Source organism: Austrofundulus limnaeus, unplaced genomic scaffold (assembly GCF_001266775.1).
Source record: "Austrofundulus limnaeus strain Quisiro unplaced genomic scaffold, Austrofundulus_limnaeus-1.0 Scaffold99, whole genome shotgun sequence".
Taxonomy (NCBI): Eukaryota; Metazoa; Chordata; class Actinopteri; order Cyprinodontiformes; family Rivulidae; genus Austrofundulus; species Austrofundulus limnaeus.
The window spans coordinates 896,330-910,031 of record NW_013952501.1 but is presented as its reverse complement, the minus strand read 5'-3'; the positions used below and the strand labels follow the sequence as shown (position 1 = coordinate 910,031).

At 40.0% G+C, this 13,702-nt stretch overlaps 1 protein-coding gene across 1 annotated transcript in view; it reads right to left on the bottom strand.

The window, feature by feature from the left end:
- Nucleotides 1–13,702, bottom strand: part of pax5 (paired box 5) — a gene marked incomplete in the record, with an annotated part of 43,898 nt that overhangs the window by 7,707 nt on the left and 22,489 nt on the right. Inside the window, 2 exon segments of the mRNA XM_014013266.1 lie at nt 2,701–2,833; nt 10,123–10,307. Of these exon segments, the coding sequence (XP_013868720.1) occupies nt 2,701–2,833; nt 10,123–10,307 (318 nt within the window).

Genomic DNA, 13,702 nt, shown 5'->3' with positions numbered 1-13,702 from the left:
ACACACACACACACACACACACACACACACACACACACACACACACACACACACACACACACACACACTTATCATCATCATAAACAGCTCAGATTCTAACACCATCAATCCCATTCACTTCCCCTCCACTTAACCACCACTGACTGACTGAGAGGAGGCAGAGGAGGATGAAGGAGGATGAAGGTGGGGAGAAGAGATCAGAAAAGATGAAGCTAAATAAACATAGTGATGAATCCAAGGGGGCTTTAAAGAGCACTGTAAGAACTACAACAGTCTTTTCTTTACATCAACGTCACAGAAGCTTCATTAGATTACTTCATTAAACTGTAAATTAAAGTAAAAATCCTTTAAATGTGGTACACTTACAGAATTAAATACAGATTGTAAACTTTTCCTAGTTGTACATTTCCAAATGTAAGAGGTTTGAGGCCACTTTATTCAGTGCTGAGTAGATTGTAAAACATGAAAATGTTTTAGGGTATTCTTAAAAATACTGTTCTCAAGTAATAATGACAAATTTGCAGCACCAAAACTGTAAAAAATATTTTAGTGTCTGATTTTTCAGTCCACCAACTGTTTAATTGTACAACTTTCTACTTTAATTATGGGACTAATTAAAAATAAATAAATAAAAATCATTTTTGAAAATTCTTGCAGCCAAAGTATTTATTGATTTACGCTTACAAAAAATGTCACGCATAAAGACACTTCTTTTACTATATTTAGAAGTCTTGTTTAGTCTGTTAGTATGTAGTTTGCAGCAAGCAGCATCACCTGAAGTACTGAAAAGGTTCAGCAATTATTAAAACAACTTTGAAGATATTCTGCTCAAAAAACAGGAAATGCTGACATGAGTTACACTAAGATAGTTTAACACTGCTTTTGCAAAAGCCAATCAAATGGTCTAAATCGTTGAAAAGATAATTTATAATTTTGGTGCAATGTTCAAACTCTTCCATTGTTGCCCTGCATGAGCAGCAGCATCATTATGCAGGTAATAAGATAGTTTAGGAATGACAGATGATAAAAAGCTAAATCATTTTTTTTCTAAATTTCTTCTTATATTTTCCTCTACATCTCCCTCCCTAAATGTGCTTTTCTCTCACAGATCTTGTCTCTGCTCCGGCTTCCCCCTGTCCCTCTCCGCCTCCTCTCGCCTGTCTGCTGTAGTAAAGTTTTTCTCGGTGTTTGACGCGACAGCGAGGCATTAGTGCAGACGGGCTACTCATCCGCTCAGGGTCAGTGCACAGGGCACTGAGGAGAGAGAGGAGAGGGCGGACGAGGGGAGAGATGGACTCTCTGCAGCCAACTTAGAGGGGGCAGACAGGGCCAGATCCGCGGAGATGTGTGTGTGCGCATGTGTGCGTGTGTGCATGCTGTGAATATGTGCATTTGCATGCCCGTTGTATTGATGTATCTGTTCTCTACAGCTTTGCTTTGGAGGTCAACAAACAAGCACAAGTCTCCTTTGCGCTCACTTGCAGTTACAGATGAACACACATTTTCTGTCTTCTGTCCGCCCATCGTCCTCATCCACATCAGACAAGCATCAGAGCAACACGTGTCAAACCCACAGAGATCAAGAATGCGCAGTACGTTTGCACTCTGGTACACTGAAGTTCAGAGTAAAGAAAAATACCCTGCAGGTTTAAAAAGGTTACCAAAAGACGGGCCGAGCATGTAGATGTTGCTCTACAGCATGTGTCCAGAGTATCAACACTCAAAGGATGCAATAAGACTGCGTCAAACACACAGACGTCTGATCCCCTAGAGGGAGCTCTGTTCTGAGGGAAAAGACAGCTAAGGAACTGCATGCATAATATTCAGAAGATGTGTGTGTGTGTGTGAACATGAATGTGTGTATTTGCATGCATAAGCAGAAATGGAAATTATTTTTTATCTCTCTCTCTCTCTCTTTTTCTCACACTCTCTGTCTCGTTCTCCTCTCTGGCATGTGCAGGTAATATCCCTCAGTGAGTTCAGAGAGTAAAAAAAAAATAAAAAGAACCCATTCCCAGTTATCCCCAAATTCCCAGATCAATGATTCCCCTTATTATGGATGGAAGCGTTGAAGCCTTGTCCAAGTACTCCCTGGTCTGCTCTTAATTAATCACTCCTCTCCCAGTGCCCCTAAATGGAGAAAGATGGAGTAAACGAGGCCCACACCTTTGCTCCATATTTCAACCATTTTTCCTTCAACATCTTTCCTTTCAATACAACAGCACTGAAGACTTTAGGGCATTTAGATTATTATTTATATAAATTTTACAGATACTTAGTTATTTGCACTGATTACTGGCTGAGTTAAAATGTGGTTTTTGAATTGTTGTAACATAAATTAGGTGTTTAAACACTTTTCATTTAAAAGTGCTATTATGCAAAACTAATGAGATGTAAAAATCCATCAAAAATTTTGGATTAAGGTCAAAATTGTTTTTAGTGGCGGGTATTCTCTCTGGAATAGGCCTGAGTCTAACAGTTAGGCTAAATCTCTTAAACAAATTTCTCTCAAATTTTAAAACTTGAGGATTACATTTAGAGCCATCCACTGCAGGAAAGATGCTGACTAATGATGACTACGCCACAGAAAGTCTCTTAAAGTACACTTTAAAGCAAAATCTGAAACAAGAGTTGAAATATCATTTTAAAAATGCTGTTAGTCGAATGTTTTTTTTTTTTTTTTTTTTTTTTTTTTTTTACCTGGAACTAGTGAGTAAGACTGTGGACCCGACACATTGGCTCCTAACTCGGCCCCTGTGCTCGGATTTGCCAAAGTGTTCTTCATCTCATCCAGTCCACCTGCTAGCGAGGCCATGGCTGAGTAGTCTGATGTCTGAAAGAAAGCATAAAATGGATGAAGAATGGATTTATTAAACAGCAAGTTAAAATGTTTATCCCCTGTGTTGGATATGACATGAAGGTCCAGTAGTGCCCTGTGTTGCACACAGCTTTGATCAATCTGTTTGTTATATCTAACCATATTTCCAGCATGTTATACCTTCCTCACAGCGAAGAGCAAAGAAGCTTTGCCTATGAGCACACACACACACACACACACACACACACACACACACACACACACACACACACACACAGACAAGCAGGAACACACCTACAGCGGAGAGTTTATTGATCTGTTTACAAAGACAGGGATTTACTGTACAACCAAGTCCAACAGTCTATAACCACAGGATCAGCTTGCACTTTCTTTTCATCCCTCTCATCCTCACACTCACACAGAACATACACAACAAACATATATTTACACGCAGACAGCGGCATTACATAGACCACAGCTAACACAAAGCCTCTTGGCTCCCCAGATACCAACAGCAATAAGAACAGTGATCATCTCAGCACATACACACACATACTCCAAAGACCTTGAACACACAAACACTATAGATGTTCAAAATCGCAAACAGAAAAGAAGACTGAAGTGACAAAACATTCTGTGGTTATTATCTGACTAAAAGTTTCAGCTTCCCTAAAAACATCACTGATAGAAAAAGTTTTTAGAAAGACAAAATGAATCTTCTTTCCAAATATTTATTGTTTGCATGTGCTATTCCATACATGCACGAGTGAAGCTGTAATACAGGTATCCTGGACGAGCCCCCAAAGTAGACTTCAACCCATTTATTGGGCAATAAGATTAAAAACCAGCCTTTTGTAGTAAATGCTTTACACCATCAAGTGTATAATAAGCAATAAAAAGAGTGGTGGTTTTTCTCTGACCATCAGGCACACATTACACCTTACATGTGCTGTTGTGCGTCAGTGTATTTTCATGCCACCCTAAGTCTTTTGCTCATTCTTTTGTCCTCTTTAGGTTTGCTGCCATATCAGTGTTTTGCTTTGCTTAAATAAAGTTTGGTTTCTTATTTTGGAAGACTCACGCAGTAATCTGCATCCCTGGGTCCAAACCTTCAACAAACTGTGACAACTTCCACTGAGAGATGCATTTAGAACATTGAGAAATATTTTATCCTAATCATAATTTGTTCTGCTTAACATTCTTTGTCATCAAATGTCAGATTTCTGTTTTAAAATCCCACTGTCAATTCAAAAACATGCTAAGAATGCATCTGAATGTTTGAAAATTAAATTCTCTATCATTTGTGCATTTGAAGAAATAAAGAAGCAGATACTGTAATTGTGACACAACCAGGTCAGGGTGCAGTCAGATGGATGGATAATAAAAAATTTGCTCACCTGTGTTTGACCCCATCTTAAAACCATGACCCATCCATCCTCATCTCTAGATCTGTGATTGTGTGTGAGACATTGTGTGTGAGTTAGTGTGGTAACATTGAGTGATGGTATTGACACTAATGGCCAACTTTATACAGATTGACCGCAGAGGACTCTCAAGGCTGGTGTGTTTCTGGCAGATCAATGGCCTGTTTTCTAACCGCCTGCTTGAGTGTGTGTGAGCACTTGTAACTGTTACTGTTTATATTTTAAAGCATAAGGGGAAACAGAAAGAAGCAGGAAAACTCTTCAATTGGCTGGATTGAACGAAAGAACCATTGTTTCCAGAACTATATCTTTTGTAAAGACAAAAGTCTGATTTTCTAGAAAAGAAAAATATTAAGCAGAAAACAGTAGAAGGTTATTCAAATATATTGTTTATAAAATAAAAACATAGACTACTGTACAAAAGCTTTAAGGCAGCACTTTATTTTGTTAATTAAAAAAATCACTTTTCTGTAATAAATGGCTTCCATTCTTTGTCCCCAATGTATTACTGCTTGACCAGTGTGTGTGTAGCTGTGTGTGCGTGTTTGAACCTGTGTGTGTGTGTCCACTAATGGCACCAATCAGAATTTCCTTTAGGGGATGAGGTGAGAGTTTTGCACTGACCCTTTTAATGTGTCTGCATCTGTGTGTGTAAAGGCCTAGGTGTAGGCGTTTGTTTGTGCTCACTGACCTCTTAAACACCCCTGTGCTCGTCAACACACAACACAACCACTGGACTGTGACCTGCCAAGTAAGAGCTTACGCTGTACACCTCACACACATCTCTCTTTCTGCCCCTCTTTGGGCTCCAGGCACTTTTTAAAGCCCTCTTTTCTCTCAGACCCTGCGCTCCTCAAATCTGCAGGTTTTTCCTCACCATATCAAACACGCAATCCCTGTACAACCCCCACTTTATGCTGTCTCATTATAATAGTGTCTAATGTGCCCATGTATCCATGTATAGGGCCAGGCGGCAGCACCGGCAGAGAAGAAAGGGTCTGCTGTGGTAATTGGCCATGATGAAGTTTGGCCAGTGGGGTGACAGGCCCGCTAAGGAAGATGGATTATTCTCATTCGCACCCGTAAATGTTGTCAATTCCACTGCTCATACAGCACCATCAGCCTTCATCAAAGGAAAGGGACGCAGCTGCCGGCCATGGAAGGGTTGGACTGGGAGGGGTATGGTTGGTGTTGGGAAGAATGGAGGGTTACAAGAAAATATGGCAGAGGGATCTGGACCAGGTGCAAAATGTAACAGAGCAATTCATACACAAACTGTAACTCAATCCAGTATAACAAGTCAATTGATTTGATTGCGTTTTGACGGCATTTAGAAAGTCTGGTTTTGAAAACTGGACTCTCTGAAACAGCACCAGCTAACTACATCTGAGGCCAAACAGTTGGCTCGTGCTTGTAAGATGTTAATTTTCCTACACTCCTTTCATAGTTCACAAGACACACAGAGCTCCTGGTAAACCTCACATGTTGCAGCACACGTCATAGTTTGGGTTTCCTCCAGCCGGGGTCTCCACTACATCTCTGCATCCACTGTTTGACCACAAATCTGAGTAGTTCATGCAGAATGTCTGTAATATCCCCATCTACAAGCTTTTGACCATTTGACTATTTTTAGTGGCCATGTTTCTGTAAACAATGCATACAAATGATCTCAATGCCACTCAACAAAAGATACATCAAAGCAGCCATGAGTTTGTTTCACCTTGGATATCATCTCTTTGTTTCTCTTTGTTAGGCACAGAAAAGATTATGGTTTGGTGTTAATTACATATATTTAAAACTCTTCCTACATCCACATTCAACAGAGTTGGTTTGGTGAAGGGTTACTATGGTTCAAATACATTGAATTAACTTATACCAATGCAATCTACAAAAGTAAAACAGTAACATAACATCAAATGAAGTCTAACCAGCCACGGTTCAATATATTTTACGCAAAATTGTTAATTGTCTGAATGCATGAATTAAATCTTTGGTTTGATATGAACAAAAATGACTAATCTCTTTGTATGTATTTTTTCTAAACAAAAACAGATTTGTAGTATAGTTTTGTTATACTTGTTACAATTTGAAAAACACTATTTAGTTTGTGATTCACAATGTGTCTGAGCTTTTGCAGTTGATCTTTTTCTAATGGAAATGTTTCAGTCTGCAGCATAAACGTTGGCCAGCTAAATTTTTAAAAAAGAACGAAGCAAATCAAACTTATAAAATACGCCATTAGAGCACTTTACCTCTCTAGCGGCAGCTCTCCTATTGTTTTATGTCTCACTGAGTCTCACAGTGTTTCCCTTTCATTCATCAGGCTGGTCTGCTGCCTCAGATACTGTAAGGTAACAGTTTAGTCCAAATCTCACATCAATAACAGATGAGCCCTAATCGTTCCTGTGCGCACACACACACACACACAGAGAGAGAGAGAGAGAGAGAGAGAGAGAGAGAGAGAGAGAGAGAGAGAGAGAGAGAGAAACCGGCACCGCTGGCTTTCACCATTTGCATAATAGTTTTTCCCCTTTTCTCCATTCTGCAAATAGCTCCCGATTTCTTCCCTGCCTGTCTCTCTTTCTCTCTCACCACATCGTCTTGTGTACTCCTGATGGGAAGGGCTCGACTATAAACAAACACAATTCCCTCTGTGGCCCACAAACAGAGGAAGAGATTGTCAGGGAAGGAATTTATCTGGACTCAAACTGAGCGTGGCAGCAGAGGAGAAGATATTCGTTTTCAGACAGACAACCCACACTTACCCTAACTCTGGGGAGAGGAAGGAAAATCTATGAACGTCTCAAATAAAAATTCAGCTGACTTTTTTTATTTATTAAGAGAATAAATGTAGTAGGGTAAAATTACCCAAAGATGCTTTTAAGTTTATTTCACATTAAACAATGTGTCAAAGGCAATGGGAACATTTTTCTTACTGATAAATGCACATTATACAACTCCCACCTACTTAAATAAATTCATAAATCAATAAATAAATGTTTAGTTGTAGTTCATCTATCCTTTCACAGTTCATAAGTTATCCAACAGTTTAGAAACTTCTTACTGTGGAGAGATTTTCCGACAATTGTTTTGAAACACTTCTTCCCCTTTAAGTTAATGAAATGTCTTAAATACAAATCACATCAAGTTAAAATAAATAAAAATATAATTTTGCTTTTCTCTGTCCCAGTGTAGCAGGATTATTCAGTGAAGAGATGTGCACTTGGACCCGGAGAGGCGCGAATGGGTGGGGGCGCAGTTAGCCCTCCTGATTTATCAGCTGAGTAATAAGAAGTGATTGAAGGGAAATTCAAATGAACTCTCTCTGACAGGCAGACACACACACACATGCACAAACACACACATGAGCACGCACATAAATTAATACCAAAGCTTAATAGGCTACAGGGAGAGGGGAACAAGAGCAAGAGAGGAAGATGAGATAACAGAAGAGCTTGTTACAGGAAAAATATAAAGAAAAGGTTTGAGACAAACAAGAGAGAGAAGTAACAACTGGAGCCACATTTTGCTCTTTGGCTTTATAGGTGAGATTAATTCAAGAAAATAAAGTCCTTATTTATTTGCATCAAATATTAAAATAAATAAGGAGCTTTATGTGACCTTGTTGCACTTTTCTTTGTCTTCTTGTTTGCGCAACTCTACCTTTTCCTTTTCATTTCTACAATAGACTCCAATACACAACGTCAGTACTCGGGCCAAATGTGTTGGACTTCTTCAAGGACTGTCAGTCACAATGTAGGCTGACCCTCCTTGACCGTAACCCCACCATTACCAGCTCACACACACCTCCGCTCACATACCAAAGAGGCTGAGCTGTAGCTGTCAGTGTGTCAGTGTTACTGGTGTGCCTGTCAATCATCCCTTACTGAAAAAAAAGAGAAAAAAACGAGGGGGTGGGGTGGCGTAGCTGCTTGGATTTCATTGTAACACGGTTTGACCTTGACGTGACCCGGATTTAAAAGCTCCTACCCCGAACCCAGACTTCATTGGCTTGACTGGGCTCAGAGAGGACACTGACCCAGGACTTGTGGGTGTTACGGCACTGAGTCTATAGAGCCTCAGCAGCCAATACCTGTCGACCTCTCGCCCTGAGTCGCCACACTCCCCCATGTCGGTCAAATGGAAGTGAAAGGGTTAAACAGACGAACTCTGCCCTGCAGGTCTAAGGCTGCAACCTGTTTGTGCTTTTAGAGTTTGCAACTTCTGTGGGGTGAGATTATCCCTTTGTCCTTGACACTGACTAAAAAAAGTAAACAAATCAAAAACATGTTTCAAGTAAATATTGAATTAAAGGGTCATTTTGAACAGTTCAGATGTTCTGAAGTGGGTTTCTGTAAGAGCTTAATTGATTATGATTTCATGTGCTGCAGAAAGTTACTTGAGTGACCTCATAATGAAAGAAATAAAGTTTAATTCTACTATTAACAAGTTAAGCAGCAACAGTCAGCTTCAGCCCTCCTACCCTCCCACACACACTTCCTGAAGGAATATCATATCTTATAATAACTGCATAATACAAAATTGATGGCAGTATAAAGATTGACAAAATATATTTGCATGATTTTTTTAGATTTGAGTTGTTTTAAGATGACTGATGTCCACTTATTCAGGTTCTTACTCACTGCTCATTCCTCCAGTCACAATTAAACCCTACTTTTCAAGCAGTCAACTGAGCCATCTTAAGCAGGTAAGATATTACTTTTTCAAAGGTTATCAGAAACCCACTTTAAAATATCAGAACTATCACTTGATCAGAGTGTCAAGCAGCAAAGAGAAAACATCTGAGAAAAGGTAAACAGAATACCAACAATAGCTTGCTCTCATATTGTTATTCAAAGTAGCTCTTACACCTGTCCATTCCACTCAGATTTACATTTTTCACTGTTGCAAAAAGGGCTGGAGGTCAATTTAGACACAACATTAACACCCTTTTCTCATCCTCGTCTCACAAGCGCACACACATATGCAGCTCGTTCCCATGTGCATCAGCATGCAGATAGCTCCATCACTGTCCTCCGAGCAGCAGGAAGTGAGGTCATAATGAACGGCGGGTCAATATGCTCATTAACCCCTGCAGTGTGTCAAGATTATAGGACCATCGATAAAGCAGACTGACTGTGTCTCATCTGGATGTCTATAAGACCACAGGAAGCCACAGCGGTGCGTCAGGCCGAAGGAGAAAGAAAAAAACAAACTTGATGTTTACATTTTCAGAGCAGTCAGCAAATAAGACGTGTGAAAGCAAATCATGAGGACAAATGCAGAGTTGTGCAGTTTTATTGTGCAACAAGGGGAGTTTTGCGAACATTGAAGTGGCATGGCAAAGCATAGCAGGCACGGCAGGCAGGCTTTTTTAACTAAAAGCAAAGACAATTAATTTTTAACTTGCAGAGTTTGCAGGTCGACTGGTATGTTTGTGGGTCTGGATCAAAAGTTTCTGATGAAGTTTAAGCTTACTGATATTAGTTAGCTTCAGCATTGCAGCATCATTGATTTAGGACTTACATCTCTAACGCCTACAGATTATAAAATAGAATATCTTGGGTGCCTTTTTAATCTAGTAAAGGTAAACAAACTGCATGGTTAGGCTACTCCCTCATGGCTGGTTTGTGGTACTAAAGTTCATTTGTTAAAAATTAAAAAGTTAAAATTGTTATTTATCACAGTAGTAAACTGATGCTCAAACAGTTAAATAAAAACTTTCTGTTTTTAATTTTACAGATTTAATGGCATGTTAATTTGGCTTAAATTGGCCTAAAATGACACCATAAATACTATATAACCACATTTTTTTTTATGTTTTCAGCTTCGGCCCCATCACTGTCTGAGCCCAGAGCCTGCCCAGTGCCTTGCCCTTACCTTGCCAAAGTCAGGGCTCACATAGAGCTCAGGGGTGGATTGGATTGGACATGATGGCTGTCTGTCAATGAGGCGGTCCAATACCTCGATCTGCTGTGGCGAGAACAGCTCCCCTCTCATCTGCTTTCTGAGGAAGTCCCGCCCACTGTGGCCATGCCCATTAGCCAGAGGCGACTCCTGTAAACCTGCACAGAAGTGGAGTGATGTTAGAAAAGTTGCAAGTTGAGTTTTTAACGGTTTTATGCTTTTGTGAGTAAATAAAAACTTGAGGAGGCACGTTTCGATAAAAAAAAGGAAAAAGAAGCGAGTCTGGCTGATATACAGGAGGGAAAATGAAAAGGATGATACCAAAAGGCTGAAGGGAGGATTTGAGGCAAAGGTTGATAATATAAATCTCTAAGACAGATGCAGAGAGAGGTTAGTGGACTTGGGAAAAAAACTGATTTGGGATTGAGTGTCTTCATAGATTGTGGGGACTCTGAGAAAACAGTATACAAATGCAATCTATTACCAGGTATTCGCCATCTCTCCCTCTTGGTCTCTCAAAAGTACACTCCCTCCTCTCATATAAACACAATTCTCCATCATGCTTGTCGTATCACCCGTACACACACATACACACAAATATATATATGGCTCCGGTATCAGTATTAGACTGTGAGCTCTCGTATCCTGCAGTTATTGCAAGGCTGGGGGACTGAACGAGACAATTATAAGAACTCTGAGGAGTCGTAGCCCGCAAATGATTAGAAAAGAGCGAACGAGAGAAAAAAGATAAAGAGAAAAGGGGGATGAAGGTGAAAATCCCCTCGATATAGAGTCAATTCATTGCTCCAAACTGCTCCTGAGAGCCCATTTTAGCCCAGGAGGTCACTGTGTGTTTGGTGTGTGTATACGTGGGAGAATATGTGTGTCCTGAGGTGGTGATATGACAGACAGGTGGAGAAGGGTAAGAGACTTCAAATATCTTTATTTTTCTTTTCATTTGGACTGAAAATACAGAATCATTTGTGCCAGGCTTTGATCTTAAAGAAAGAGCAGCGTAAAGTGAGAGAGAGAAGTGAAACTTATAGGGTTTTATGATGTTTAATCTTTTACCACTTTCAAAGTCAAAGAACAATTTCTGTTTCTTCTGAGGTAAGTTTTCCAATCAAAGTGATTTCTGATCACTCAGTAGGATATTATTTTATTCTTTGTATTTGTCTGCTGATCAGTCCAGCGTGTAAAATATTTGACATTCATCCAGATGACTATAGTTTGCTGCCCTGCAGGCATTCTGATTAAATGTGATCCTTCCTTAAGTATAAAATGTTACAGTGACTGAGTATTGTTTAGGAGTGGATTAATTTTCAAACCTAAATTGCTGAGACCTAAACACTTCTGCCCTATGTGAAGTGTTAAATTATGACCACTCCAGATTAGACCTGCGACATCCAAAAACAAAACTACATCTATTCACAGATCTGAGCTGAGAATTACAAATTTTTAGTTTAACACCAAATATCGCTCTGTCTCCGTTCAAGCACTCATAAAGGTCAGATCACCTATGATGAGTTTTATGTCTTCAGCTTCAAAATTCAACGTGGCTGCACAAGGATTGGACAAAATCATTTCATTGTGCAAATAATCATCAGAAAAACTGTCAACAACAAATAAAATCACTGATGAAGAAGAAATTAAGAAACTAATATTAAGTTCTTTTTTCTACTGAAGTGATTTAAAAAAACTGTCAACAATTATAATTTGGTACTTTACTATTACTGCAGTTAGCGTCACGTGATGATTTTTGTGTGCAACACTATTACTATCAGGCACACAAGTGATGGTACTGGCTGAAGGCAACTATGCTAACTCTAACCCTACAAACTTGAAACACCAATGCAAACTGGAGTAAGAGGAAAGTCATAAAATGTGGACCAAGGCCACAACTTTGGCTACATGCAAGTGCTCATCTATTAATTGTCTTATTAATTGTTAACGGCTAAACGCCACAATTAACATGATATGTATATATTTTTTGCCAGTATCACCCATCTCTAGTAAAGAGTGGTGATAGCTGCAGTAATAAACTTTGTAATTTCACTTTTGTCAGTTTGTTTCTTATTGAATAAATCACACACGTATTGAAGTACCTGTTAGGAAACAATAACAGTGTTTGAATGTAGGATTATGATGGTTTGTTTATATTATGGTATAAGAAACATTTATAAAATATTAAGATCATGTATCTTGTCACTTGTACCATGTTACAGAATATTTTCATCCAGTGGAAGATAAGAGATGAGCAACAAAACAAATTCAAATTTTAATTCTGGAGTACACACTAAACTTGACTCAAACTGGTGGTTTTGTTTTATTTCAGATACTTCTAGTGAACCGTGTATCTTAAAACAGCACCTGAAGCTCTCTCTGACACTCAGAGCCGCCCAACTCACAAAATCTCACTTTACGTTTTCAGAACACAAAACCTCTTTCACCCGAAGGCTCACAAACACACTCCTCGATCGTAATCTCTCTTTCACCGCTGTAGTCTCGTACACACACTCACTCGCAGACGCCGGGAGAGTGTGTATGGTTCAGGTCTCTGGTGACAGACCAATCAGGGAGAGAGATAAAGGCGGTATGATGCTTTAGCCTGGTAACCCACAGCAACCCATTTAATCCCACCGGCCAGTCCCCATGATGGAATTCAATTGATCAATCATGTAGCTCTGATGGCACCATTTCAGCCAGCTTATTGCTTTCTGCTTTCTCTCTGTCCCACACACACAGACATGTGGACACACACATCCACACAAACACACTGACCAAAGCATCTGGACCCACAAACGTCCAGAGAAAAACAGAATGAAGGAGGTAAGAGAAGCTACTGTAGTTGAGCAGCAAGAACAAAGCTTCGACTTGTCATAATCAATATTGTCCATTCATGTGTGTGAAAGTGTGTGTGTGTGTGCATGTTTCTTGGTGTGGACGTGGGTGTGTGTGGGTGGGTAGCTTGATATCCGGCTGGTTTCATTGTATCCACGGATGGGTAAAGAAACTCATTGCCGTGACGGGTTAAATCCTATTCAGTCGGACACGGACACACACACACACACACACACGCACGCACACACACATGCTCACACAGTCACAGATGCCTCTATCTCTGCGATTCAGTCTCAGAAGGGAAGCGTTTCTCTTCCCTCTTTTTCAGAGCAGAACAAAACAAACAATGAGCCCTCATTGTTCCCTTCTTTCTGCTTTATTTTCCTCCTCTCCTCTCCGCCTCTGGTCTCTTCCTCTCCATCACCTTCGCAGCGTGCCCTTGCCATTTTTTAAACAGTCGAAATTATTAAATCTGAAAACTCACAAGAATTGGAGCCGACACCTATTCAGCATGCCTGCGTGCGCCTGCGGACTATTGTGTGTTTTACCGCACTTGACATATGTGTAGATTATCTTAGTGATAGGACAAGTGTTAAAACACCTGATCTCACAGTCCCAGTGTTCAGCTAACGGTGTGTGTGTGGGTGTGTGTGTGTGTGTGTGTGTGTGGATGTGTGTGTGTGTGTGTGTGTGTGTGTGTGTGTGTGTGTGT